The sequence below is a fragment of the Coenobita brevimanus genome, chromosome 24 (genome assembly GCF_032717465.1).
Source record: "Coenobita brevimanus isolate Jiangsu-jjx chromosome 24, ASM3271746v2, whole genome shotgun sequence".
Lineage (NCBI taxonomy): Eukaryota > Metazoa > Arthropoda > Malacostraca > Decapoda > Coenobitidae > Coenobita > Coenobita brevimanus.
Window position 1 is genome coordinate 39,535,166 of NC_136977.1, and position 27,259 is coordinate 39,562,424.

The window sequence follows — 27,259 nt, forward strand, 5'->3', positions numbered from 1 at the left end:
AAAAGGCTTAGCAAAATTTGGAGTAGCGAGCACTGGCTGACTTAATAGGATAGCTTTAAGTTTGCTGAAAGAGGATTCACAGTTATCGGTCCAGACAAATTTAACTCCCTTTTTCAGTAGGTCTGTAAGTGGTGATACAAGAATTGAAAAGTTAAGAACAAATCTCCGGTAATAACCTACCATTCCCCAAAATCTTTGTAGCTCTTTCCTACTTTTAGATCTGGGAAGATCACTTATAACCTGAACCTTAGCTCCTGGTGGTGCAACATGTCCATCACCAATTACGTACCCAAGGTACTGAACTTTAGCTTGACCAAACTCACACTTTGATAAATTAGCTACAAGATTAGCCTGAACTAAACGCTCAAGAAATTTACTGACATGGCATAGGTGATCTTTCCAGTTGTCACTGAAGATTAATACATCATCAATATAAACAACACACCCTGCCAAACCCTCTGTTACAACATTCATGAGCTTCTGAAATGTGGCTGGTGCATTCTTCGTACCATATGGCATTACAGAACATGCAAAAGTCTTTCCTAGTGTTACAAAACATGAGATCTCCCTAGCACGTTCAGTCATAGGTACTTGCCAGTATCCTTTTAACAAATCAAACTTACTTATGTCCCTAGCCTTTCCGATCTTGTCTATGCAATCTTCCACGTGAGGGAGAGGGTAAGTGTCTTTTTTGGTTATCTGATTAACACGTCTGTAGTCGATGCAAAGCCGCTGTGACCCACCTGGCTTAGGGACTAGAGTGACAGGAGAACTCCACTCGCTCTGACAGGGCTCAGTCATCTTGTGGTCCAACAGGTAGCCAAGCTCCTTCTGGATGAGAGGAACTTTCACTGGGTTCACACGGTAAGGAGGCAGTTTAATTGGCTTTGCGTCTCCAACATCGACATCATGCATCAACACAGTGGTTCTTCCTGGAGTGGCACGGAACACTTGCAGGTACTCCTGCAGTAATGCCAAAAACTCCTGCCTTTCCTCGGGAGGTAGATGAGAAAGCTTAGTCTGGAGATCATTCATGATATCAGGATTCTTCCCCAAACTATCACTCAGGCTCATACTGCATGGGAGAGCTTCACTTGCAGACTCGGGTGGAACAGCTACAGTGCAGATTGGATTATTTTCGTCCCGCCTGGGATATAACTTTAGCATGTTGATGTGACAAAGTTGCTTGTTCTTTCTACGATCCGGTGTGGCGATGACATAGTTGACATCACTGAGTTTCTTCTCCACGAAATAAGGACCACTAAACTTAGCTTGAAGAGGTTGCCCATGCACTGGTAGCAGAATCAAAACCTGATCTCCTGGCTGAAAGTGGCGTAACCTGGACTTCTTATCATACCAAGTCTTCATCTTCTCCTGAGCAGCTCCTAAATTCTCTCTCGCCAGCTGTAAAGCAGTGGACAGCCGTTCTTTGAACTTCATCACATACTCCAGCAGGTTGACGTCATCTTCCTCCGACAGCCAGCATTCCTTGAGTAACTTAAGGGGTCCTCTTACTTCATGGCCAAACAGTAGTTCAAAAGGTGAGAAGCCCAGTGATTCATTTGGAGATTCTCTTGCAGCAAACACAACGAATGGAAGACCTTTATCCCAGTCTTTCTGATGTTCCAAACAGTATTTCTTGAGCATCGATTTGAGTGTTTGATGATATCTCTCCAACGCTCCTTGGGTCTGGGGATGGTAAGCTGAAGACGTGATCTAGGTGATGCCCAACTCTTTCAGAGACTGCTTGAAAACATTTGACATTAAATTACTTCCCCAGTCTCACTGTACCTCCTTGGGCAGACCAAACTTTGTGAAGAACCCTAGCATTTCCTTAACCACGTTCTTTGCTGAGATATTTCTAAGTGGAATGGCTTCAGGATAACGAGTAGCCATATCAATCAGGGTCAACACATAAGAAAATCCTGAAGAAGTCTTAGGAAGAGGGCCCACAATATCCACCAACACACGGGTGAAAGGCGCTTCAAAAGGAGGAATGGGAACTAGAGGTGCAACCTTTTCGGTCTGATTACACTTCCCCACAACTTGACAGGTGTGACAAGACTTACAATACCAGGAAACATCCCTGAAGATACCTGGCCAGTAGAAGTGTTTCAAAATGCGTGCCACAGTCTTCCTCACTCCAAGGTGTCCTGCCAAACTGGAATCATGAGCCACTCTAATGATATCCTGCCTACAAACACGAGGGATGACAACTTGATGTACAACCTCCCATTCACAGTCGGCTGATGCTGTTGGGGGTCTCCACTTCCTCATAAGTACTCCTGACTTTATATAATAACAAGTAGAAGCACCAGCTGACTCTTCCTCACTGCAAGCAGAGTTAGCTAGACCTTTCAACTCAGGGTCAGCAACCCGCAACTCAACCAACTCTTGACGAGACAAATTATCAACACTACGGGGTACTGCCTCATCTGGTGAGTGGTCCAAATTAGCAAGAAAAGTGTCAGCTAGGATAACATCATCATCATCATTATCCTCTAAATCACCAGTAACTTTAGACTTAGCCCTAGTGACAGCACATGCAGGGAACACATCAGGGACATCACAATCCTGGGTCGCAGCCACTGGCTCACTAGACAACTGAGGAGCTGGACACACTTGACTTCCACCAATATCATTTCCATGTAAGAAAGTTACACCTGACATTGGGAGTGTCTCAACCAACCCAACCATAACGGAACCATTAACAAAACCAGACTCTAAATTCACTCTGCACAGAGGAACAGAGAAGTAATTATTCCCTACACCTTGTAAGATTACAGTTTCATCAGAGGAATTAACATTAGAGCCTAGAACACTGGTCAGCATAAGGGATTGGCAGGCACCTGTGTCACGATATATTTTAACTGATTTCCTGTCATTACTGTCCAGAGGACTGACAAAACCATCAGACAGGAAATTAGCACATGAACTCTTGAGAGTGTCACCCACGTTACTGCTCAAAAGAGGAGCTCCATCATGAGAATTTAAGTTACCCCTCAAAGCAGGTTCAGTTAACTCAGTTAAAGAATTCTGGGAACTCTCAAGAGTGGACACTAGACCAATTGACTGAACATTTAAAGACTCCTTTTTGTTCACATCACGCTGTCTCCTGAAACATTTCTCCGTAGTATGACCAAGCTTACTACAATAAGTACATTTACTTTTCTGAAATCTAGAGGTGAAGCTGGTATTTACTTCCTGAGAAACATCATCTTTATTCTCTTTCCTGTTACCTGTACTCTGAGTAGAGGCAACGTACTTACTCTCAGCTTTCCCTTTTTCTTTAGAATATCTCTTGTGAGTGAGAACATATTCATCAACTAAAACTGCAGCATCAGACAAATTATCTATTCTTTTCTCATCAAGATATAGGCTTACATCTTTATAAATACACCTTTTGAAGTCCTCCAGCAAAATCATCTGCTTAAATTTACCAAAATCAGAATCCACATTCTTAGAATTTAACCACTGTTCTAACAGATCTTCTTTGATTTTTGCATACTCAACATGGGATTGCTTATCTTGCTTGTAAGTTGTCCTAAATTTTACTCTATAGGCTTCAGGAACAAGCTCATAGGCCTTAAGAATCAAGCTCTTAACTACATCATAATTATCAGATTGATCCTGAGGCAAAGATGCATAAGTTACTTGTGCTTTACCGGTGAGAACAGTTTGAAGGAGTACTGGCCAATACTTTTTGGGCCAATTAAAACCTGTAGCTACCCTCTCAAACAACTGAAAATACTTCGTTAAATCAGATTCATTAAAAGGAGGGACAAGTTTAACATTTTTAGCCACATCAAAATCATCAGAGCTAGATGATCCAGTTCCACCTTGTTTCATGCGATACTCATGGTCTGCCTGAATCCTAGCAAGTTCAATTTGTGCCTGAGCCTGTACCTGTGCCTCTTGAATACGAGCATTTGCCTGAAATTCAGCCTCCTGAATACGAGCCTGAGACTCCGCCTCCTTAGCCTGAGACTCCGCCTCCTTAGCCTGAGACTCAGCCTCCTTAGCACGTGCTTGAAATTCAGCCTCCTTAACACGAACCTCCTGCATGGCTAGCTGTAACTTAGCTAATTCAATCTGCGTTTGCTCATTTGGAGGAGTTACATTAAACAAGCTTTCATTAATCATGTCAACAATTTGATCTTTAGAATAATGAGAGCGAACAGCAATTCCCAATTGTTGAGCAACAAGCTTAAGTTCATTCTTTGTTCTGTTTTCTACATCACACACTGTTTGCACATTTGACAAAAAATCTTTGGCTTCATCAAGTGTAGTAATAGTAGACATCATGAATAAATCACAGTCACAAAATATCAAGGAATATCCTTATGATAATATCCTGAATATCCTGATGAGAGGTCGCCAAATTTATGTTACGGAACAGAGAAAGATAATGTACACTTTAAGTGAGAATACTAAAAATCACTACTGTTCCGTAAAGTTCCAGGTTCAAAACAAAAGAGTTAGGTAAAATTACAAGTTAAAGTTTATTGCTCAAACTAACAACAAAACATTCAGGACTCATAAGGATAATGTAATGGCAAAAAACAGGTTAAATATATGGTTAACTGCAATAGCCTCTATTAACACGAAATTAGCAAGAGTAAATTTACCTAAGTCAGCCCTGATAAAATGAAAATACACTGGGTAATGCTCAGTTAATGCTAGATAAATTATTACAGATACAAAATTTTATTAATGATGGCTGACAATAAGAACCTTACATGAATTACAAAAACCTCACTAGGCCTACAAATTAACAACCTATGCTATACAGTACAAGAACAAAATGCAATAACACTTATACTCAAATTACACAGCTGCTAGATGGTTGGAGACTTCCTGAGCACCCACAATAATAACTGTACAGGGGAGGACAGAGATGTGAGCAAAATGAGGAGTAGATCTAAGTGGCAATAATGCAGAGACAGCTCATTATATAGGGGCCAGCAGAGCTTGATACAACTTGTAAGAAGGACGCGCAAATGAAGCTATAGGGGACAAAGAGTTGACAATCCTGCTCTGAACAATAGAAAGAACGACTTACTCTACTATAAGGGAGGACGGGGGGAGTGAGGTAGAACACGCTCGTGATCAAACACGCAGCATACTGTACGTTAAAATTACACAATGGATGATGAAATCATAGGCTATGTAATAATATATATATATATATATATATATATATATATATATATATATATATATATATATATATATATATATATATATTTACCATGCCGCATTTGTGGAACTGTGGCTATGACGTGGATATTGTCGACTGGAAAAGTGATCGCATTGCTATCAAGCAATGATGCATCATCGCCATGGCCAGTCTCTTCTCCCAAGTGGCTATCACTGCCCCACCCTCCGCATCATCAAAGCTCATTGACTTGACCTTCTTCTATTCACTCTTTCGTCTCTTCCACATTTTCGTGCATCATGCCATCTTCGCCTGGTTGCAAGACTATGTGAGGCCCCAGAAACAGAAGGGCTTCAGAGAAAACACAGACGCCATGAGCAAGAAGGAAAATGCAGAGAGCATGAAAGAAAATGTGCCCACAGTTTCCATAGCCTCCAGTGGCATGAAGTCAGGTAACCTATTCAAAATTTTCTTGAGTACTGTATTCACATTTTTTTTTTTTTTTTTGCCGTATTTGCAAATGCTTTCCAGCACTGTATGCACAAACTTCCTCAGGTGCCATATTCACAATCTGTGAGTACTGTACCATATTTGTAAACTTTTTACATATTCAGTTTCTTTAACACTGCCTTCACAGACTTTTTCAGCAATATATTCAATGTCTCTCGAACAGAGTATTCAGAAACTTGAATACCGTACTACACTATATTCATACAGTAAGTTTTACGTTCACAACTTCTGTTGATTTAATGCTGTATGTAAAAATACCTGTTATACTTTTCCCTTCACTCTGACAGCTGCCACATACTTTATAAACAAACAGGCGCTGTTCCTACATCTCCTCCACCCTACTCTGATGGTGCCATTCCTCCATGTCCTCCCCTGCTGACTACTCTTGCTTTATAAACTTTCTTCAGATGTACTCCTGTCGTCACTGGTCTGAAAAATATTATGGCATACAGTCTGATAGCGTCCCACAAGTTCTCAAGAACTGTGTATCTATGCCAGCACTCTGATTAGGGAAACTTTACTTCTCACACTGGCCTTAGAACTATTTATGGTGCACAGTCCTTACAGCGTCCCACTTGTTCTTGAAAACTGTGCTCCTGTGCCAGCACTGCTAGGGCCAACTTCCCTTCATCTATCTAGTTGCATCTTTCCTTCGTGCGGGAAGTTTGCTTTCATTTAGCCTGTCCAAGAAGGGTGACCACTCCCACCCCACCAAATCTCACCCACTTACTCCAGTCTCCCCTAACATCTGAATCTTTCATCAAGTTATCTCTCTGCTTGCATTCCTCCCGTATAATGGCAGGCATGCAGCAACTGCAAGCCTCTACATTCATCCCTGTTCTGTCCAGATCTCTAATGCAAGAATTGACTGGTACACTGTATTTCATACCCGGTATATATTCAGTGGGCCGCATATGGAACTGTCTTCTTACTGTCTTTTCCACTACCTGTGACATCAAATCTAAATGCAGTGTGTTCAGGCATTCTGAAGGGAAGTGAGCTGGACTCCTCTTTGTTCATTTTTTTTAATTGACTCATCTGTAGGCTCTCAGCCTTGGGTTCTTTCTTTTTGCATATAAGACAAAAATATGACGAGACAATTAAATCTGATAATCATTGCTAACTAGACTTATTTATTATAATATCTGGCTAAGATTCTTCACTACCCCATCCCCAGAGACCTACGTCATAATGATGGCTTTGGCAGAATCAATCCAAAGTTTCCACCAGCGTCAATCCAAGCTTCTCCATGGCCGACCAGTGGTGGTGAGGTGCAAGTTATGAACAGCAGGAGTGGTGAGAAATTATGACAAGATCTTCTTCACCAAGGTAAGCCACAGTCTGGGATACATCTTAGATGCCCTTTGGATAGTCTGGCTTGGTTACAACCTACAGAGGAGTAAAATCTCCTGTGAACTGGACGAGTGCTAGGAAATGTGAAAGAAGGATGATGTATATGGCAGGATGGCTGCGGTGTAATCAGAAACACAGTCGGCCAGCAACTGGAATGTCTCTGGTTCAGTTCCTAGGCCAACCATGAGATCGTTTAGGCAAGGATTCTCTAACATGTTTGCACCTCCACCACACTGTACCACCACCCCCTGAGCACTACCATTAACTATCACTACACTGCACCAGTAGTTAGGCGGATAAGACCGAAAAATAGGGTCCATCGTTCACTTTTTCAGGAAAGCACCAAATTTGGTGCAACTATAGACCCATACAATTGATTTTTGAGGTGGAGCCCAAAATTCGGGGCCCCCTGGTGGTCGCCATATTGAATTCCAATATGGCCGCCTAGTTAAATCTGTAATGTGCAATATCTCCATTAATATGGCAGATACAGTCTCACTTTTAGGGTCTACCCCCATGTTTTAAGGGTCTGCAAATTTAATGAAGCCATTTATAATAGTGTTTGCGTCCGCCATCTTGGATTTCAAGATGGCCGCCATCCCGATAGCATTTTTGTAATATCTTTGAAATCAGAACTGATAATATGAAAATTTCATATAGAGATATACAATGTAGCATTCACAGATGACAGCAAGGAGTTACTGACTTTGGATGCCAAGGACATTATGCCTGCCGATGTTACCAAGTCTGTAGCTGGAGTGAGGAGTTTAGGGGTCACACAATATGAAGCATATGTGGAGGAGCGTTTGTCAAAAAGAAATCAGTCGGTTGATGCCACAATACATCGCAACAACATTCCTCTCTTCAGCATTCCAAAGCACAGTGTAAAATCAGCAGAGAAACAGAAAACTACTGAACTGAAAAGTGACCGCAGTTTATTTTCTAGACTGTATATTGCTAGTCAACGCAGAGATGGCGACCTTGACACCTTCTTCAGTCACGAAAATCAACCCCAGCCACCATCACTCAGTAAGAATGGGAAGATGAGGCAAGGAGATAAAGCTGATCTTCTAGACTGTTTAGAGGCTGTAGCCCCTGCTCAGAAGACCGCCCCGACTGTAGATGCCAAAGTTTTTGATGGAGGAGCTGTTATGAACTTTCTCCAGGGAATCCCAGGGAAAACCTTCCAAGAGTACGGACAGGACATTTTCCTTCCCTATCTGGAGGGACAACTGGAATCTACTAGCCGTGTGGATGTAGTGTGGGACACATACCGAGATGATAGCCTAAGTCTCAAGTTCGGGGGGATAGGGGATCTGGAACAAGCAGGAGGGTAACACCAAAAACAAAGGTTCCTGGGAACTGGAAAAGTTTCTTGCGAAACGACCAGAACAAAGGGGAGCTCTTCCAGTACTTGTCTGATGTAGCTGTGAACGCACCCATCACAGGAAGAGAGATATATGTTACCAGTGGAACATCAGTTTTGTCCTCAGATCCTAATGCTGATGTGAATATTCTGAGTCCATGCAACCACGAAGAGGCGGACACCCAGGTGATCTTACACGCACTGGATGCAGCAAGAAAGGGAGCCTGCAAAATCTTGATTAGAACTGTTGATACCGACGTAGTTGTCTTGGCTATAGCTCATTTCTTTTCCATCCAAGCGGAGGAAGTGTGGATAGCATTCGGCACTGGCAAAAAATTCCGGTATATACCTATTCACAAAATCGCAACTGGGCTAGGCAAGAGGAAATCAGAAGCTTTAGCGTTCTTTCACGCCTTTACAGGTTGTGATACGACTTCCTATTTTGCAAATAAGGGCAAACTTTCAGCTTGGAAGACATGGGAAGTTTTACCAGACATCACTCCATGTTTCCATTCATTGTCGATAAACCCTGACTCCATCACCACAGAGTTTCACAAGTTAGAGCGTTTCGTTGCCGTCTTGTATGACAGAACAAATGACTCAGGATCCGTGAACAAAGTGCGGAAGTACCTGTTTGCCCAGAAGTCCAGAGAAATTGAAAACATCCCTCCGACTGCAGATGCTTTGGAGGAGCACGCAAAACGTGCAGTTTATCAGGCTGGTCATGTGTGGGGCCAGTCATTAGTACGCCAACAGGAACTGCCGTCACCAGCATCATTTGGGTGGAAACGGAAGGGAGATAGCTGCTGGATCCCTAACTGGATGAAACTTCCGGTCGTGCAAACTGCATGCACAGAACTTATCAGCTGTCATTGCAAATCATCATGCAAAGGCAACTGTAAATGCTACAAAGCTAATCTGCCATGTACCTCTTTGTGCGGGTGCGATGGTCAGTGTTTTCAAGACTAAAACATGGTAAGACATTGGAAATGTGTTTTCATCTGTCATATATTCCATAAATGTCATCTATATTGAGCAGTATAAAAGGAAAGCTGATCGAATGAATGGTGGCCATCTTGAAATCCAAAATGGCTGACTCAAATTCATTTGAAAATGGCTTCATTGAATTCATAGCCCATTAAAACATGGGGTAGACCTTGAAAGTTTTTTTGTATCAGTTATAATATGAGAGATATTAACAAAACAGTATTAAGGAGTGGCGGCCATCTTGAAATCCAAGATGGCGGACTCAAATGCATTTATAAATGATTTCATTGGATCCGCTGCCCTTTAAAACATGGAGCTAGACCCTAAAAGTAAGACTATATCTGCCATATTAAGGGAGATATTGCTCATAATATGTTTAGCTAGGCGGCCATATTGGAATCCAAAATGACAGCCACTAGGGGGCCCAGATTTTTGGGCTCCACCTCAAAAATCAATTGTATGGGTCTATACTACATGTGTACCAAAGTTGGTGCTTTCCTGAAAAAGTGAACGATCATTTGACTTATCCGCCTAACTACAGCCACTGACAAGGAACAGGCATTGATGAAGAACAGGCACTAACAAGGGGGCTGCACATAGCAGTACTATTAACTCTGGTTAAAGCCAGACCTTCCCATATTTCCCTGCATCTTGCCCAAAGAAGAAACCTGGTCTGACCTGGATGAGGTACAGTCTACCAAATGGCGGCATCAGATCTTTGCAAATATGTAATGTACCAGAGAGACAGCACCTCAGAAGCAGTTGCTTACCTATAGTCAAAGGCCTTTCGTCTCATTAACTCTCCTCCTCTTACTGACTCCCTTCAACCTCTGTCTCTTCGCCGCACTGTTGCATCTTTATCTCTTTTCTATCGCTACTTTAATGGTCACTGCTCCTCTGAACTGTCTGCTTGCATTCCTCCACCTCTACGACGGGCGCGTAGCACCCGTCTGGCAGCAAACTCTCATCCCTTTTCTGTCCAACTCTCTAATGCAAGAGTTAACCGTTACTCCCAGTCTTTCATTCATGCAACAGGTCAGCTCTGGAACTGTCTCCCTCTGTCTGTATTTCCTCCTGCCTATGATCTCCAGTCTTTCAAACGCAGTGTGTCCAGGCATCTCAAAATGATCGGATCTTGAATTTGGCTCTCTATTGTATTTTGTTTTTCTCTTGGAGGGAACTGTTACTGCGGGCTCATGGCCTTTGGTTCCTTCATCCTTGCATAAAAAAAAAAAAAAAAAAAAAAAGTCTATGGGTCTGGTTGACCAGATAGACAGGAGTTAAGCAACAGCAACAACATCGAGGTACCATGGTGATCACACAATAATACTGTTATTGTCACCACAGCCACATTCAACCAATGTCACCACCATACTGTGCCAAAGCCATCATAAGATTGCACAGCCAAGAACACCACACCATACCACAACTAGAACCACATTTAACCCATGCTGTGGTACCATCACACTGTACCAGAGGAACCACTGCATACTTTCAACACCAACTCATCATACTAATGGTGTCACCACGTGGAACTACCAACACCATATTATTACTGCTGGCACCTCATCATTATCATTATCCACACCTCCTTTCCCACCCCAAGGTGGGATGAGGTAAGGTCCAAAGAGCCAAAAAAAAAAAAAAAAATGACAATGAGATACAAACCAAAGTTTCCCCAAGTGAATGAGCCACACTCCCATTCATTCACCATTCAAGCTTTTGGAATCTTGGCTCCATCTGACAGGTCAAAAAATAATTCTGCACATAGCTTCACACTCACCTATCCAACAGAGTTGATTCTTGCTTGGTGTTCCAGTTAGGAGAAGGAAAACACTGAATGTAAACCTGAAGTTTTTGGTAGTGAAGTGTTTGAACTGTATGTGACCTCTGTTGGTGCCTGCTGAATTGAGGCATAGTCCAGGCAAATGGTTCATCTGGCAAGGCTCTGGAACAAGGATGCTGGAAAATTGGTGTATCTGTAGTAAATGATGCTGTTACTAATGAAGGAATCTTTTATGATGTAAGATTAGGCCTATAGCTTTTAAAGATAGAAAGAGACTGTATATGCACTATTTTCTGCACATGCTGAGCTTTAAAAATTACATATTTCCAATAAATACTTTGATTTTACTGTAGAAATGTACTGTATTTGTTTAGTACTGTACATTGCTTATGCTGAGGTCCATGGAGATACTATATTTTTCACCTTAAGACTGTTATGAAGGGTTGTTTGATTCTGGGGAGGCAGTTCATATTTTTGGCAAATATTTATATCTTGCATTTTAATGGGCTTGTTCAGTTTGACTCTTGAGTTGAGGAATCATCTGAGATCTTTTGTAAAGGCTCAGACATGTTTGCATGCCTGGTCCTTGGTTATGATGAATTTTAAGATGCCATATTGAGAAAGAGTTGGTTGGATTTTGAAAGTCTGTCATAGTTCTTAAAAAAAAAAAAAAAAAAAGTCTGCACAATAGTTGTTACAACTGTGTTGTGAAAAATTATTTTAAAATTACAGTAGTTTTATTTTAAATATTTTTGATTGGAAACTTTTTAATTGGAAGCAATAATTATTGAAGTCAGTCTTTTAATCTCACAGAAAATCTTCATTTAATGTTGTTAGCAGTTAGTACTTACTGAAAATGCTGAAATTGAATAAAAATAGATAAGTGAAAGGAAATTATCTTGTACAAGGGTATTCTTAAGACCTGTCAAAGTGTTTCTGAAAACTTGAGAGATATAATGGAAAGTCTTAAGGTGAAAAGTATGGTTGTTTCTAATTTGGCTCTCTCTTGTATTTTGTTTTTCTCTTGGAAGGAGCAATTTTGCGGGCTCGCGGCCCTCGGTTCCTTCTACCTCACATAAGAAGAAAATAAATAAATAAATTTGCAGAATTGTTTTTTACTGGTCACTCCCTGCTTGAGATCACTTCCCCCTCCCCTCCCCACTTGATGTAATTATTGATGCAGTCCTCTTTGAAAATCATATCCTACTCCCATATACCATTGCAGAACTTAAAAATTGGCACAAATTCTTAGTACCTAATTAAATGTGAAATAGATTCTTTCATAATGCTGCAGTTTAGGGGTTAACTATGTAAATTATCACAAGTCTTCAAAGTACAGTACTATAAAGCAATGTGTGAGGAGAAGGGATATGAATCCTGTATTGTATGATAAAATACAGGTAAATGGGAGGTACTTTGCAATAAAAAACTGATTTTGGAGTTTGCATTATGCCTAAGTTTTGGATTTCATGTTACTCTTAAACTTAATACAAGAGAACTCTACGAAGCTAAAGTTTTCTGGTAGCATGACAGTGTGGATGAGGTAAATACAAGTGACTGAAATACATTAAATTAGAAAGTAATGTTTTATTAGATGTAAAGCATATGACTCTTAATGTCAGTTTAATCAGACTGCATGAAAATACTGCCATGCCCCATGTGAATGTTGTGCTTGAAGCCTTTGGTACAGACATCATTATTGTTATCATGAGTTGACAGGTAGTCCAGTTCGGTACTATGACGTCTATTCTTATTTCATTGTTGCTATGTCGATGATTATATTCAGGTTTATTCATGCTGCTGCCAGACGACTTTACTTATTTGTTGCTCCCTTCAGACTAGTCAGCTTAGGAAGGATGTCTCGTACTGAATGAGGGCTTGTCCCCTGCAGTACAAGAAACTGCCCCTTAAGATTAATAAAAATGCCTGGTGTAAGCAGGAATGAAATTTCCTTGTACTCATTCTTTGATGTATGCCTCTGTATTGCTCAATGTTTATATTGAGTGATAACAGTATTGGTATGGAAGTGCCTATGTTGGATGAGTAGGGCACGATTTCTTGTGTACGAATATATTTTGTGTAAGGAATATTTGATGTTTAACATGCATTAACACACTGCCTAGTTGCAGAGGGTGGTTAGCAATGCACGTTAACATAGTCCTACTCATCCCTTGTATGCCATTTTCACTTTTAGATAGCTCTGCTCAGTTCAGTCGGGTAGAGCAGAACAAGAGATGGTAAATAACAAGAGTTGAGCAGGGTATGATTTGGAAGCATCTTAGGTTCAGTGCTTCCGTATCTCGATAACTGGGACATGGAAATATGAACTGGCAACCTCATGGCTTGGTTTCCAGTTCATTTTTCCGGGCCCATTTGTCGAGATAGTACTGTATATACACAATAGAGTCGAAAAATAAACTGTGTGAATAAAATCAGTGTCATCTCCAATATCTTTAGTTTATTTATTTATTTATTTTTTTTGTACATTATTTAGAATGTATAATGGACATTGAAAATATTAGAGAAAAGCATCATAAAAAATGGGAAACTGAAAAGTATCATAAAAAATGGGAAACTGAAAAACATCATAAAAAATGGGAAACTGAAAAGCATCATAAAAAATGGGAAGCTGAAGATCATCATAAAAAATGGGAAACTGAAGAGCATCATTAAAAAAATGGGAATCTAAAAAGAATCATAAAAAAAAAAAATGGGAATCTGAAGAGCATCATAAAAAATGAGAAACTGTAAAGCATCATAAAAAATGGGAAACTGAAAACCATCGTAAAAAATGAGAAAGTGTGGTGGCAGAGGCAGCACCACATGAAGGTGTCTCCCCAGCACCACAGTTCTATAACTCAATATTTTGGATCACTTCTACAGAACTCAAAATACCAAACGGCTTCTACAGACCCATCATGCACCCTGAATTCCAAAGTTATATCCATAGGACTGGTATATATTTAAACACATTCATTTGAGAATTAATGGCACATTTTCCAGACTATTACAGACTGAATATATAAAATTGTGATTTCCATTTGTATAAAATGCCAACGAAAAGTAATTCCTCATTTAACACTTTGTAAATAATCCTCTCAAATGCTGTTAGGTGAAAATTTCTTAACTGAGGACTAGGTTCCAGCAAGAACTATTTTTGTTTTCCTCTAGTTTTTAAGGATCATATTCAAGACAGCAACTAACAAGATATGTATAAGTGCAAAGTGGAGAGAAAAATTAGTATTATTTTCAAAACTATACAGTGCTACTTAAATAAGCCTTCATCTGTCACTGCACACCTTTAATGCTTAATTAATTATATTATGTGAAAAGTATTCCTAATTAGAGTTATAGATTTATAATGAAAATTTGTTCATTGAAAGTATTTTAACCCTTTGAGATTCCAATGACTATTTCGATCGTCATTTCAAATCCAACCTCAGAGATTCCGATGACGCTTTTAATTGTCATTTTAAGAAACTTTTGTAAAATATTCACCAAAAATCCTGTTTATGCATCATAAAAAAGAACCTCGAGCATAATGTCACCGAATGGTTGTCCAAACTAATGCACCAGTAGAGCCCTCCCCCAACCCTGAATATACTAAAGAAATTAGTTATCCAATCAATCAACCACTTGCATAAAATTTGCTGCACCTAGTGAACCTTGCCCAATAGTCTGTTTACATTATGCAGAAAGATCTTGATAAAATAAACAAGATTTTTTTTTTTTTCCTCTCGCATTTGCCTGTAACTCCAGGGAAGCATAAATATACAAACTACCCGACACCCAATCAACCGCTTGCTTATAGTTCTGGATGCACTATGAAGCTCTACCTACGAATTTGTTCAGATCACTCATGAAAATTACTTGACAATATACGCTCTCTCTCTCTCTCTCTCTCTCTCTCTCTCTCTCTCTCTCTCTCTCTCTCTCTCTCTCTCTCTCTCTCTCTCTCTCTCTCTCTCTCTCTCTCTCTCTCACATACACACCAACCACTATTAAGACCTCTATCATCATCATCATCATTAATATTATCTTCCTCATCATGTTATTATTATCATCATCAGCACAGCAGCAACAACATTAATGTTATCGACATCCTCTATCGCTGCCAGCTCATCATTACCACCATCATCACAGTCTTATATTTTGCCCACTGATGGATCCAGAATCAAGGTATAGCAAACATAAAGGTCTGTGTACTAACATCATACTGCCCAGTGATATGAGCTACGCATCTTTGCATTCATAACTCAAGTTTTCATTATTCTTTTCCTCACCTTAAAAGAAAAATTGCTGTGTATGAAAGAGTCGCTGTCGTAACGCTTATGGTGTAGATGCCATTCCATCGACTGCCAAGTAAAAAAGGGCGTGCTACATTACTTTTGTCATATGCTTCTCTCTGTGTACTTCATTATCCATCACTTTCTTTAAACATACTTATAATGAACCAAAGAAACAAGTGCTGACATTTTTCCTATTTCGACTTTTAAAAGGAATCTTCCGATCAGACTCAGAATTATAAAACTAACTTTACAGAATTTACGTCTAAATACAACCATAACTTCCCATTGTTAACGAAGTCATAATGCATATATAACAGATTCCACTTTAAACCATTTTTAAAATGCAAATTATCTCAAAGCTCAACCCCCAATTTTGAGATTAATTTCATAAGTAATACTTTCTAACGCAAAATCATGGTTCCATATCAGCGATATCTAAATACATCGAGCCACCAAACTACTCATTCACCTCAGCAAAATATCAGTAAGCTTTCAGACTTCATCCAAAACTATAAGATTAGCGTTGTAAACATTGTTTTCTAACGTAAGCCAACAGTTCGCCCCTCTTCAATTTTAACAAGAAAGGACAGCTTTGGCAATCTTTCTTTCTTTTTTTTTCTTTTTCTTTTTTTTACCACTTCTGAAAAAACAAATTATTTAAGCCTAGACCAAAATTTTGAACTTAGTTAAACAAACATCGCATTCTTAATTGATTTTACGTGTGTCTATTAGTCTTCAAGTAAAAAATGAAGAAGTACCTAACTTGCCCATCCACGTTTCCAATACTTTAGAAGCTATTCAGGCCAACCCAAATTTTCAAGAACAAATACGTACATAAACGCTACTTTCTAAGCAAGACAGAACAGTGGGTCTTCAACTAAATTTTTATGCCAGAATGAGCAGTCACCTTACTGGTCATTCACCTTCGCAAACTCCTTACGAGTTTTTTGGCCCCTGCTCAAAATTTTCATATTGCCTATAAAAACTGTGCTAAAGTAAATGCATAGTTTCCCCAGATTTGCTTTAAGAACTTCATTGAAATACTGTTAATTATTCTTCAGCCCCTTCTGAAATTCAGCAACATTAAATTTAAAAAAGAATGCTTAACTTAGCAGCAAATACATTTCTTCCTAAAATTAATCAGTAGTTCTCAGGTTCACCTATAGTGGAACAAAACACGCATACTCTTCCACTTTCAAAAAAAAAAAAAAAAAAAATCTAATAAGGCTTTCGACACAATCCAAACAGTAATTGTCATAAATGCAGAAACCCCAATTCGGTTCCTGTGCAAAAAATAATAATAATAATAATAATAATAATAATATTAACAGACCAGCTGACTGCTCATACGCCTTTTAAGAATCAAACAAGTTTTCTTATACAATTCAAAATCTAAGGATTTGAGACTTAACCATTATTTTCTCAGGTAATTTTTACAATTACCCTTAAACTTAAAGAATAATAATTCAGACAATTTTTCAACACCATACACAAAATTTTAACAAGTTTTTACACTTAAGTCAAAATTCATAGATTAAATATAAAACTCAGCTAAAATAAAAGCGAGTGACCACTGTTCTGTTCCAGTGACGAAACACTTATTTTATCAACTTCTCAATTCTTAACAGCCTTTTAGGTTATGGTGACCATCATCCATTCATTTGATACAGTGCTGCCTATTTCTTGCTTCACCTTTATCATTCTTTTTCTGTGTCCGCCTTCCTCTCTTACTATTGCTTCCACTCTTCCTTTCGTTTTATTACTCTTCTTTTCACTTCAGGGGGTTCTACACAGAGTAACAAACTTAATGGTTTCCTGCAACCCAGGAAACCATTAACAATGCTAGGTGGTAGTCATTTAACCAAAAAAACGGGATGTTGTGGAGCATACTATGGTGCCCCAGTTCACTGGGTGGAGAGACATGAACAGGCGTTCATCTGGAACCAAACCTCCACACTCCTCCCGCGCCTCATACTGATGAGGCTCTGCATACCGCAAGGGAACATCAGTTCAATGCACAGGACGGCCCTGCGGGGTGGTTGTTTGCTTGATGTTGACGGGTCTGCTTAGTCAGACAGACCGTAGTTGCTCAACAAAAACAACAACAAGCACAACATTTTAAGAGATACTTGTAAAAACTGTTATCAAAAATAAATGCATACAGTAACTCCTCTCTTGAAGCTGCCTTTCTGAAGTTCTTTTATGTTATAAGTCCACAGCAGCTTACAGTAAACATACTTCATAAAGTTCCATCGCCTCCCTCCATCTTGTCTTTTCTCACGCAGCCGGTGTTTCTGTTGTTGTTTCCCCCCCAGTATGTCTGGCAGAGCAGACTCATCGACTCCAGGTAAATGATGTTTCAATTGGGCCGTCCCACGTGTACAGCACACTATGTATACTGAACAGGGAACCAGCACCCCCTTATGGTAGATGGCACCTCTCCAGGGTCATGACCTTTCCCATTGGCGAGGTGCAGGAAAATATGAGGAAGTTTGTTCCTGAGTCGATGCTGCAATCGCTTTGCTCCACCCAAGGTACACAGCGCTACCACTTGTACTTTTCTCGTCACCACCCTCACCCCCTATTTCAAATGGGAAATTGGATGAAATGTCAGTCACTGTAGTCGTACTGTAGGGAAACTGAAACTTAAGAAAAACTGACACTGCTTTCATGACCCTCAGGCAGCAATTAAGAACAACCCTAAGCATTCTTTTTCATTGTTACCTATTTTATTTGCCAGTGTCCGCCAATATACCCTACCAAATGTGTGGAAAGTAAATTGTCATAGTCTGGAAAACCTCCCTGACTTATTGCGAAAACCTGTTAGTAGTTCCCACGTCGGTTATAGTGAAAAAATGACTAACATGCCAATTTCTCATCCATCTTGACAAGATTCAAACATGTTTTAAGACTGAACCCAAATTCCAAGTTCAGCTACAAAGGGATATCTTGCCTACTAATATTCACAGTTGCCTTTTTGGCTTTCGTGCAAAAATGATGAATCATCATTTTCAGCTACTGGAACTTCCTAAGCTCGCACTAATTTTTAAGTTAACCCAGCAGTAACTCAGATCTGATCAACTGCCCTATCTCCACCACCCTGGCAAAACTGTAACATGTTCATTGATCTATCCAAAATATTTAGACTGTTTACAAAAACTGTGTGCTACAGTAAATACAAAGCTTCACATAATCAGCTTTGACTCAAAACTGACAAAGCACCAAACTATTCAAACACTTTCGCATAATTTTAATAGGCTCTAAGATCACACTTTTAAAATTTTATATTACACACCCACAAAAAAAGAAAGAAACTTTTGCTTCAAGTACACAGATTCCTCAATTCAGTTTTAACTTATAAACTAACAAACCAGTAATTTCTTCAACCACCCTGCTAGTGTTTTATTTAACTTTCAGACTCTAGCATAAAGTTTCAGGTTACTTATGAAAACTTTGCTTAAACAAATACACAGTTCATATATCACTTCCCCATTCAATCTCAACCCATTGCCTGACGAACCACCCAATTTTTCTGCCACCCAACCAAACCTCTGGCCAGCTTTCAGAACCGAACTAAAAATTCTATATGTTAAGCAACATAAACCTTATTCCGTGTATCAGATTCATAATTTCCATTCTGCTTTAATTTTAAATGAAAAATGACAAGCTGCTAAATCCTCAACCATCTCGCCAAAACTCTAACCAAACTTTAGATCAACTTTAAAATTTTTCACTCATTTGTCAAAATCACCTGCTAAAGTTAACAAATTCTCCAAATGATCATTGACTCAGAAACTGGAAAACCATACAATTTTTCAAGCCCCTTGTCATAATGCTGACAGCTTGGGGAATCTTCCCAGACCTTTGTGATGCATAATCGTAAAAAGTGTTTTCTGAAATGGATAAATAGGCTAATACGCAGTTTCTCGTATTCAACAGTATCTCAGAATACTGGTATGCTGTCCAATATTTTTTAACCTACTCGCCACTTTTAAACAAAAATTTTAGATCTGAGCTCCATTTAATCAGACTGACATATAAAATATCCTGTATTAATAAATGCAGCTTCTTCTATTCAGTATTAACTTTATAAACTAATCAGAAAAAACCTCACTCACTTCAACAAAATTTCTAACCTTTTAGATCCAAACTCATTGCTGTTATTATTATTATTATTATTATTATTATTATTATTTCCAGATTAATATAAAGCCGCTTGTTAATGCTTATTAAAATAAAAACACATTCATTATTACCTCTGAAACTGACACGCCACCCTATTTCTCGAGCACTTTCCAAAATTTTAAACTAGCTTTCAGATCCGACCTCGGGGTGTTCAGATTAGCTATAAAAAATACCTGTTAAGATACCGGTACATAGTAAGATCCTGCCTACCAGTCTGGCGCTAACTCGTACCGGATAATTGCCGAGATTAGTGGAGGTGCCGAAACCTCCCCCGGCCTTGACTGAGAGAGAGAGAGAGAGAGAGAGAGAGAGGATGATAGAATAGAGACTACAGTGGAATTTGAGAGATAGATAGATAGATAGATAGAGAGAGAGAGAGAGAGAGAGAGAGGATAATAGAATAGAGACTACAGTGGAATTTGAGAGAGAGAGAGAGAGAGAGAGAGAGAGAGAGAGGATGACAGAATAGAGACTACAGTGGAATTTGAGAGAGAGAGAGAGAGAGAGAGAGAGAGAGAGAGAGAGAGAGAGAGAGAGAGAGGATGATAGAATAGAGACTACAGTGGAATTTGAGAGAGAGAGAGAGAGAGAGAGAGAGAGGATGATAGAATAGAGACTACAGTGGAATTTGGGAGAGAGAGAGAGAGGGGGGGGGATCACCTTCCACTGTCTGTAGTATTACGTCATCCTCTTCACTATATTCTTACCGCCAGAAGAACATTTTACGCAACTTCAGGAATACCTTGACGTGAAAGGGTTGGATACAATATACACTATACTCTTCATTACAATTACAAATTTTATGCCATACTCCTTGGATACTGTGATTATCTTTTCACTTATTTTCATGATTTTTTCCAAGTTAGGGAAGGTCTCTCCAACTGAAGGGAGTTTCTGAAGATTATAGCTAACCTCTCCTTATCGAAAAGTCTCTCCTAAACTGAATAAAATTATTTGTGCACTGCAAGATGTTACACAGAAGACGTCACCGTACTGATCATTTCGAGGCTGTTTGTTATAGAGTAGGGAATAACTCATGTACCTCGTCTATGAGTCACAGACAATAGCAAATTAGGAGAGCAGGATGGGGAAGTGGGAAGGGAGAGGAGGGGTAGAAAGGAAAGGAAGGAGGAGGGGGGGAAGGGAAGAGGAGGAAGGAAGGATGCAAGGAAGAAAGGAGGAAAAAATGGAGAGAAGGAAGGGAAATAGGTGTGGAGGGGGAAGAGAGGAGAAAGGAAAAGAGAGGAGAGTTGAACTTGGAGGAGGATGGGAAGAGGTAGAGAAAATGATCAGAGGAGGGATGAATGAAAAATAACAGGATGAAAGAGACGAGGAGGAAAACAGGGGCGATACCTGATAAAGAATGAGAAGAGGAGAGGAAAAGAGAGGACACGAAAGGAGAGAAGAGGAAAGGAGAGGGCGCGAGAGGAGAGGAGAGGAATGAAGAGGAAAAGAGAAGACGGAAGAGGAGATGATAGGTGAGGAGAGAAGATGTGAGGAGAGGAGAGAGGAGAAGAGAAAAAATAAGAGAATAAGCCACAAGGAAAAAGAATACACAAGAAGAGACGAAAATATTAGGGCCCTCTATCTGGTAAGATAAAAGAGGAGAGAACACATAAGAAAAGAAATGAGAAGAGAAAAGAGAGCAGAGATGAGACGAAATGGAACGAAAAAGAACAACAGCAGTACGATATATGATGAGATGAAAGACGAAAACAATGGAAGCCGTAAGAGTGAAGGAAGACGAGAACAATTGGAACACCAGTAAAATACATGATACAAGAAATAACAGAAGTAAGAGGATGGAAGTGAAGAGACAACAGGAGATGAAGAGAGGAGAAAGAAAACAAGGCATCTGATAAATGAGAGCATACTGCAAAAGAGAAAGCAGGAAAGAAGAGTTGAGAAAAGAATAAGGAAGACGAGACGAAAGAAAGAAGTGAAGGAATAGAGAAGAATTAAGACAGACGGCAAATAAAGAAAAGGAAGGAAATGAACAGAAGATGAAGAGTGACAAGGTTGAATATCTGGTAAGTTTAAGAGAATGTACAGAAAAGTAAAAAAGGCAGAAAAGACGACGGAAAAGAAGAAGAGGAGCTGAGGTGCGACATCTGATAAAATAAACGAGTAGGAAGAGAAAAGGACGAGAGTGGAGAAGACGAGAAAAGAGGAAAGGGAAGAGGGAAAAGCCAGTGAGTAAAAAAACATGACCAGGAGCGTGCAAGAATAGATAGATAGAAAGATAGACAAACAGACAGACAGAGAAGATCGTCAGGAGAGAGAGGGAGGGGGTGAGGTCTGGATGCCTTTCAGCTGGAGTCAAGGATGTTTTGACCTCTCCAGTTCCAGGTCAAATCTGTGACTATTGGCCCCCCTTTGGCCCCCTCCCGTTGACTCTGGGGGTCCCAGGTGTTCAAAAATGTGCTCGGAACCTCTTGAATCACGCTTTGAGGACAAAATTTTAATAAATTTGGAATGGAAAAGGTGGAAAAACATAATAAACGGTAAACTATATGTGGGAACTGAGGTGGTGGAGGTGAGAGGGAGGGAAGGAGGGAGGTAGAGGGAGGGTAAAGCAGTAGGGAAGGAAAGAGGGAAGGAGAGGGAGAGAGATGGAGGTAGGGAGGGTGAGGCAGGTAAGTAAGGAGGGAGGGATGATGAAGCAGAGAGGGGGGGGGTGCAGACAGGGAGGGAAGGCAGCTCAGTGTGGTACGCAGCGCGGGTAAGGCAGGGTGTGTGGCACTGGTTCTCGGGCGGAGTGGTCACTGGTCCGTTAGTTCACCACACTCTCGCCAGTCTCCTAGCTCTCACTTGTTCGCTTTTTCGCTCCAGTCAGTCTCCTAGCTATCTCACTCTCTCACTGTTCCTGTACGTTATACTCCGACCTGCTCTACGCTGCTCTATGTCCGGCGTACACAGACATACCACTACAGAAGGAGTGTCTTTGCCTACAAGACTCAGCAGCAGTAGGAGGACGTGTGTTGAGGGCTGACAAGAATACAAGCGCATAAGGAAGAGTGCATAATAAAACAGGACCATAACAATCAAACATAGGGACCCAATAACATTAGAAAGCAAGAACAGAGAAAAGTAAAAATATGTAACGGAAAGAGGACACATCCAGCACGAGGGTCGGGCGACGCTAGGCAGCTGTTGTAAGAGTGTGACTACAATACGAAAGACAGCGATAGCAGTGGTGTCATTGTTGTGTTGATGGTTTGTGGTGTGCGTGAGGCCCAGCACCATGGCCAGGACTCAGCAGGAGGGCCAAGGAGAGGAGAATGGGCAGGGCCAGGGACATTGGCAAGGGCAGGGGCGGAGTGGTAGGGGAGACCCTATGGACACTAACAACAACAACGACAGTGATAACAATAATAACAACAGCAACAATAAGAACGATGCTACGGCCCCCAGCCTTGCATCTGGCGTGCGAGGCGGCAAGTACCAGCTGCGGCCACGGGCTATGCAAGGTCGCCGCTGCTCCGACAGCAAGTGGTCGCTACAACAGGACTCTCTGCGGCACAGTAAGTTACGACCGCCACCACTGTCCCGCTACCGCAGGAAAACAGCCAATGCCCGCGAGCGGTACCGCATGCGGCAGATTAACCATGCCTTTGAGTCCCTGCGGTGTGCCCTGCCAGCGTGGGTGGTGAGTCGCTGCGCCACAGCCGACATGACTAAGATCACCACACTGCGGCTGGCGTCAGCCTACATCAGATCCCTGCAGGAAGCACTACACGACGGCGACGTGCCGTGGGGCCCAGACAGTCCCTTGGCATCCCCATCCAAGGAGGGGCAGGGTGAGAGTGGCCCTCCAGTCCCTCAGGACTCCGACCTGCTCACCCTACTGTGCACTGATGCCATTGTACTGGGGGACAACCTGGGGGGCCTGGCGGGCCTGGCACCGGTATCAGAAAGCGAAGCAGTGGCGCTGCTGTTGGGAAAGTCCGAACCCCACAGAGGTGCTTGGTCAGATCTTACACATACACACATTCAGGTACATACGCAAGTCGTCACATTGGGATGACACACCACACCTGTCGTGGTGTGCTGGTGATGCTAGAATGCTGTTGTGGTGACGCTGTGGTGTGGAAGTGAAGAGGTGGTGGTGTGGTGGATATAGTGGTATAATGGTCGTGGGTGATACAGTGCAAATTTCGTTGTGGGGCAAGACAGTGGCAGACGAGGTTGGAAGATAATGAGCATGCTGACGGTGTGGTGCTAGATATGGTACCTTCACTTCCCTCAGCCTTCATATCCCATAACCTGGCGTTGAATTTGTAGGAATAACATGGCAAGGAAACACTGAAAGTGGCTGAAAAGGAGAGACCACCGAGAAGGAAGAACAAGGGGAAAGAAAATGAGCACCGACAGTGGAAAGGAGACAAGATTGACCACTGAGAAGAAAAAGCAAGGAAACAAAGAGTAAATAGGGAAGAGGAAGAGAACAAATGAGAAAGAGGAGACATACGGAAAAGGAGCTCCTTACTTAAAAAAAGGATAAAGAGTGAAGAATGAGCTGAGGAGAAAGAACAGTAAAAGAAGTTTATATAATGCAAAAGACAAAAGTATGAACACTTATGAGAGAGAGAGAGAGAGAGAGAGAGAGAGAGAGAGAGAGAGAGAGAGAGAAATGAAAAGAAGTAAGAGGCACCCAGCCCTTAGGAGAAAAGAGTAAACATTGAAGACCCATGATGTAGTCGTGCATAAAAATTTCTTTGTAACTCTTTAACCTCTTCCATTCACAGACGTCTTGCATAATTTATTTACATTCAGAGGCTTATATTCAGCTTAGGAGGGACTTTACGAACTGGAGGGGTTACTTTTATCTTTATTATCCACTTCTCTACTATAAGGTTATTTTTAAGTTGAATGAAATTGCCCTCTGGTAGCAAGAAAAAACGTAAAAAAAGACTATATTGTAGTGAAGGGACAAAACACGTGAAAAATGCCAAATTCTTTATTCTCGCTAACATCAGAAGATTTTCTCTGAACTTAAGAGTGGCTTTCTGTCCTATGAGGGTTAATACTACGCTTCTCACACTCCTTGTAATATATTTTTTTCCTCTCTCAGCTCACTTACTCAGCTAATTAGAAAATCACATACGGTAAATACACAGACTCAGTTATACTGATGTTTAAATTTAACAAACATTTTAATATAAAGAAGATAGATAGATAGGTAGGTAGACAGACAGATCGCTCAGGACCATTATTATGTACTGTGCTAAATAAGTGTAGTCCATGTAGTGATACCTTATTTCTGTCATCATAAACTAATCATCATCGTCACTATCGTGCCTTAACGCAGTTTGTACCATAATATAAAGACTGAGCAGGATCCAGCAACAGGAATTGTGTAAAAACACAAAAAAGTAGGGGAATTATCACCAGAATGTCAAGCAAAAATGTGCAAAGCCCCCACTGACTCACCATTCACACCTTCAGAACTTTCCGCTCTACCCCAGCAGACAAAAACATTCCCATAAGATGTGCTTCAGATGATTAAGTCGCTCTTTTAACACGTGTAGGGTAGTGCTATTCCTCTGTTTTTTAACGTAATCCCTGCATCCCGAGAACATGTTTATGACTTCATTCATTCCAAATTTTGACGATTTTATTACGCTTAGGAGAGGCTTTTCGAGTGGAGGTTAGTTACAGTCTTTAATAACCCTTTCATTGCAAGAGAACTTCCTTTACCTAAATAAAATCGCCTGTAGTTAACAGGAGCAAATCAATGAAGTGTTAGGTTGGACTACAGTGGTCAAGCCTCGAGGAAACGGTGATAGCCTGGTACCTTTACTGTTCTACACCCAGAGTATTTGATGCATTATAAACACGCCATCATCATCATCATCTCTTTCTCCTCGTTATCACCACCATCATCACCGGTATATATATCTATATATATATATATATATATATATATATATATATATATATATATATATATATATATATATATATATATATATATATATATATATATATATATATATATATATATATACCGGTGGTTTCCAACCACTGTAATAAATTCCATGGGTAGAATTCAGAAAAGAGAAAAACTGAACCATCAACAAAATGCCAAGTATAATGAACCATGTAAGTATATAAAAGTCCACTATTACTATTATATCATTTAACACTTCTTGGATTCTACTTCACCCCGTTTATTAGGTGGGAATTAAGGGTTGGACGGTGGTGATAATGATCACTAAAACATAACATTTTTATTTAATTATTATTGCCACCATTATCAATTAACTTGGTTAATAATGTCACCATCACAATACAGCTTTGGCTTATACATTGTTACGTATAATGTTTATCATCTCCGTCATTCTAAATTTACGCCACACGGTTAACACTGGTACTTCTTGTTTATATTCATAGTAACCCCTCGGTACACTGACGTCTTAGTCTAGATTATTTTTGCTGCCTCCAGATGATTTTATCCAGCTCAGCGAGACCTTATCGTACTGAATGGATTAATGAATATATAGCCAACCATTCAGTAAAATTTATATATATATATATATATATATATATATATATATATATATATATATATATATATATATATATATATATATATATATATATATATACTCGTCCGGAAAAAGCAAGAATAAAATAACAACAGACGTCAGAGTAGTGAAGAGACTGTATATGTCTATAGCTGTATTAATATCAACGAAGTGATGCCTAACGATTTTTACACAAGCCAAGCTCCTCGTCCTCTTCCTCCTCTCCTTCCCCACCCCCTCTCAGCCTCCTCTTACTTCTTCTAGTATAGGTTAATCTAGTCAAACCACCTGTGCCGTGCTTATCGGACAATGAACGGTAAAGATAAGAAAAAAAAAAAAAACTTATATTTTCATGGCCACTGAGGTAATAACTGTGTAGCTTAAATGAAAGGCCAATAGAGATTTGTTGTTCTGTAATGAAACTGCTAGTTAATATACAATCATCTATGTTAACTCTTTATATACTGATACACCGATTTGTTGTATTAGTTTTTTCATTTATTATTATTATTATTGTTTCTTTAAGTCTTCGTTACCTTGAATCCTACAGTATAAGCCATCAGGTATAGTGTTAGGTACGAGGATAAGGGAGTTACTATTTTACTTTATTTATGACGTTGGTGTAATAAAATTATGTCCATTTTTGTACCTGTCTTACTTTGCCTTACAGTATGTGTGTGTGTGTGTGTGTGTGTGTGTGTGTGTGTGTGTGTGTGTGTGTGTGTGTTTTATGCAAGGAGGAAGGAATTCAAGGCCAAAAGCCGACAAGATTGTTCCCTCCGAGAAAAGAACAACAAAAACAGACCCAGATTCAAGATTTGTTCGTTTCGAGATGCCTTGACATATCGCATCTGAGTGACTGGAGATCATAGGCAGTAAGAAATAAAGACAGAGCCAGACAGTTCCACAGTTGACCTGTTGCATATATGAAGGGTTGTGTGTCTAAGCATTTCGTGTTAAGCGTATCTTATTGTAAAGGCCCGAACTGAAACTTAAATTAATCACAGTGGTCTGGCCGGGATTCGATCCTGGGTCCTCCTGTGCCCTCGCGCTTAATATGCACACACGTTACCACTGAGCCAAAGAGAGGATCCC

The 27,259-nt window shown here is 40.2% G+C and overlaps 1 protein-coding gene across 1 annotated transcript; it reads left to right on the forward strand.

Moving 5' to 3' along the window:
- The first annotated feature begins 22,878 nt into the window (after positions 1–22,878).
- LOC145393357 (uncharacterized) lies at positions 22,879–23,661 on the forward strand. Its single transcript, XM_080267457.1, has one exon. The coding sequence runs from the start codon at positions 22,879–22,881 to the stop codon at positions 23,659–23,661; it is 783 nt and encodes a 260-aa protein (XP_080123583.1).
- Positions 23,662–27,259: the final 3,598 nt, after the last annotated feature.

What these genes read in the sequence shown, in the direction of transcription:
- LOC145393357 (XM_080267457.1), top strand. Translation starts at nt 22,879, where the DNA reads ATGGCCAGGACTCAGCAGGAGGGCCAAGGAGAGGAGAATGGGCAGGGC.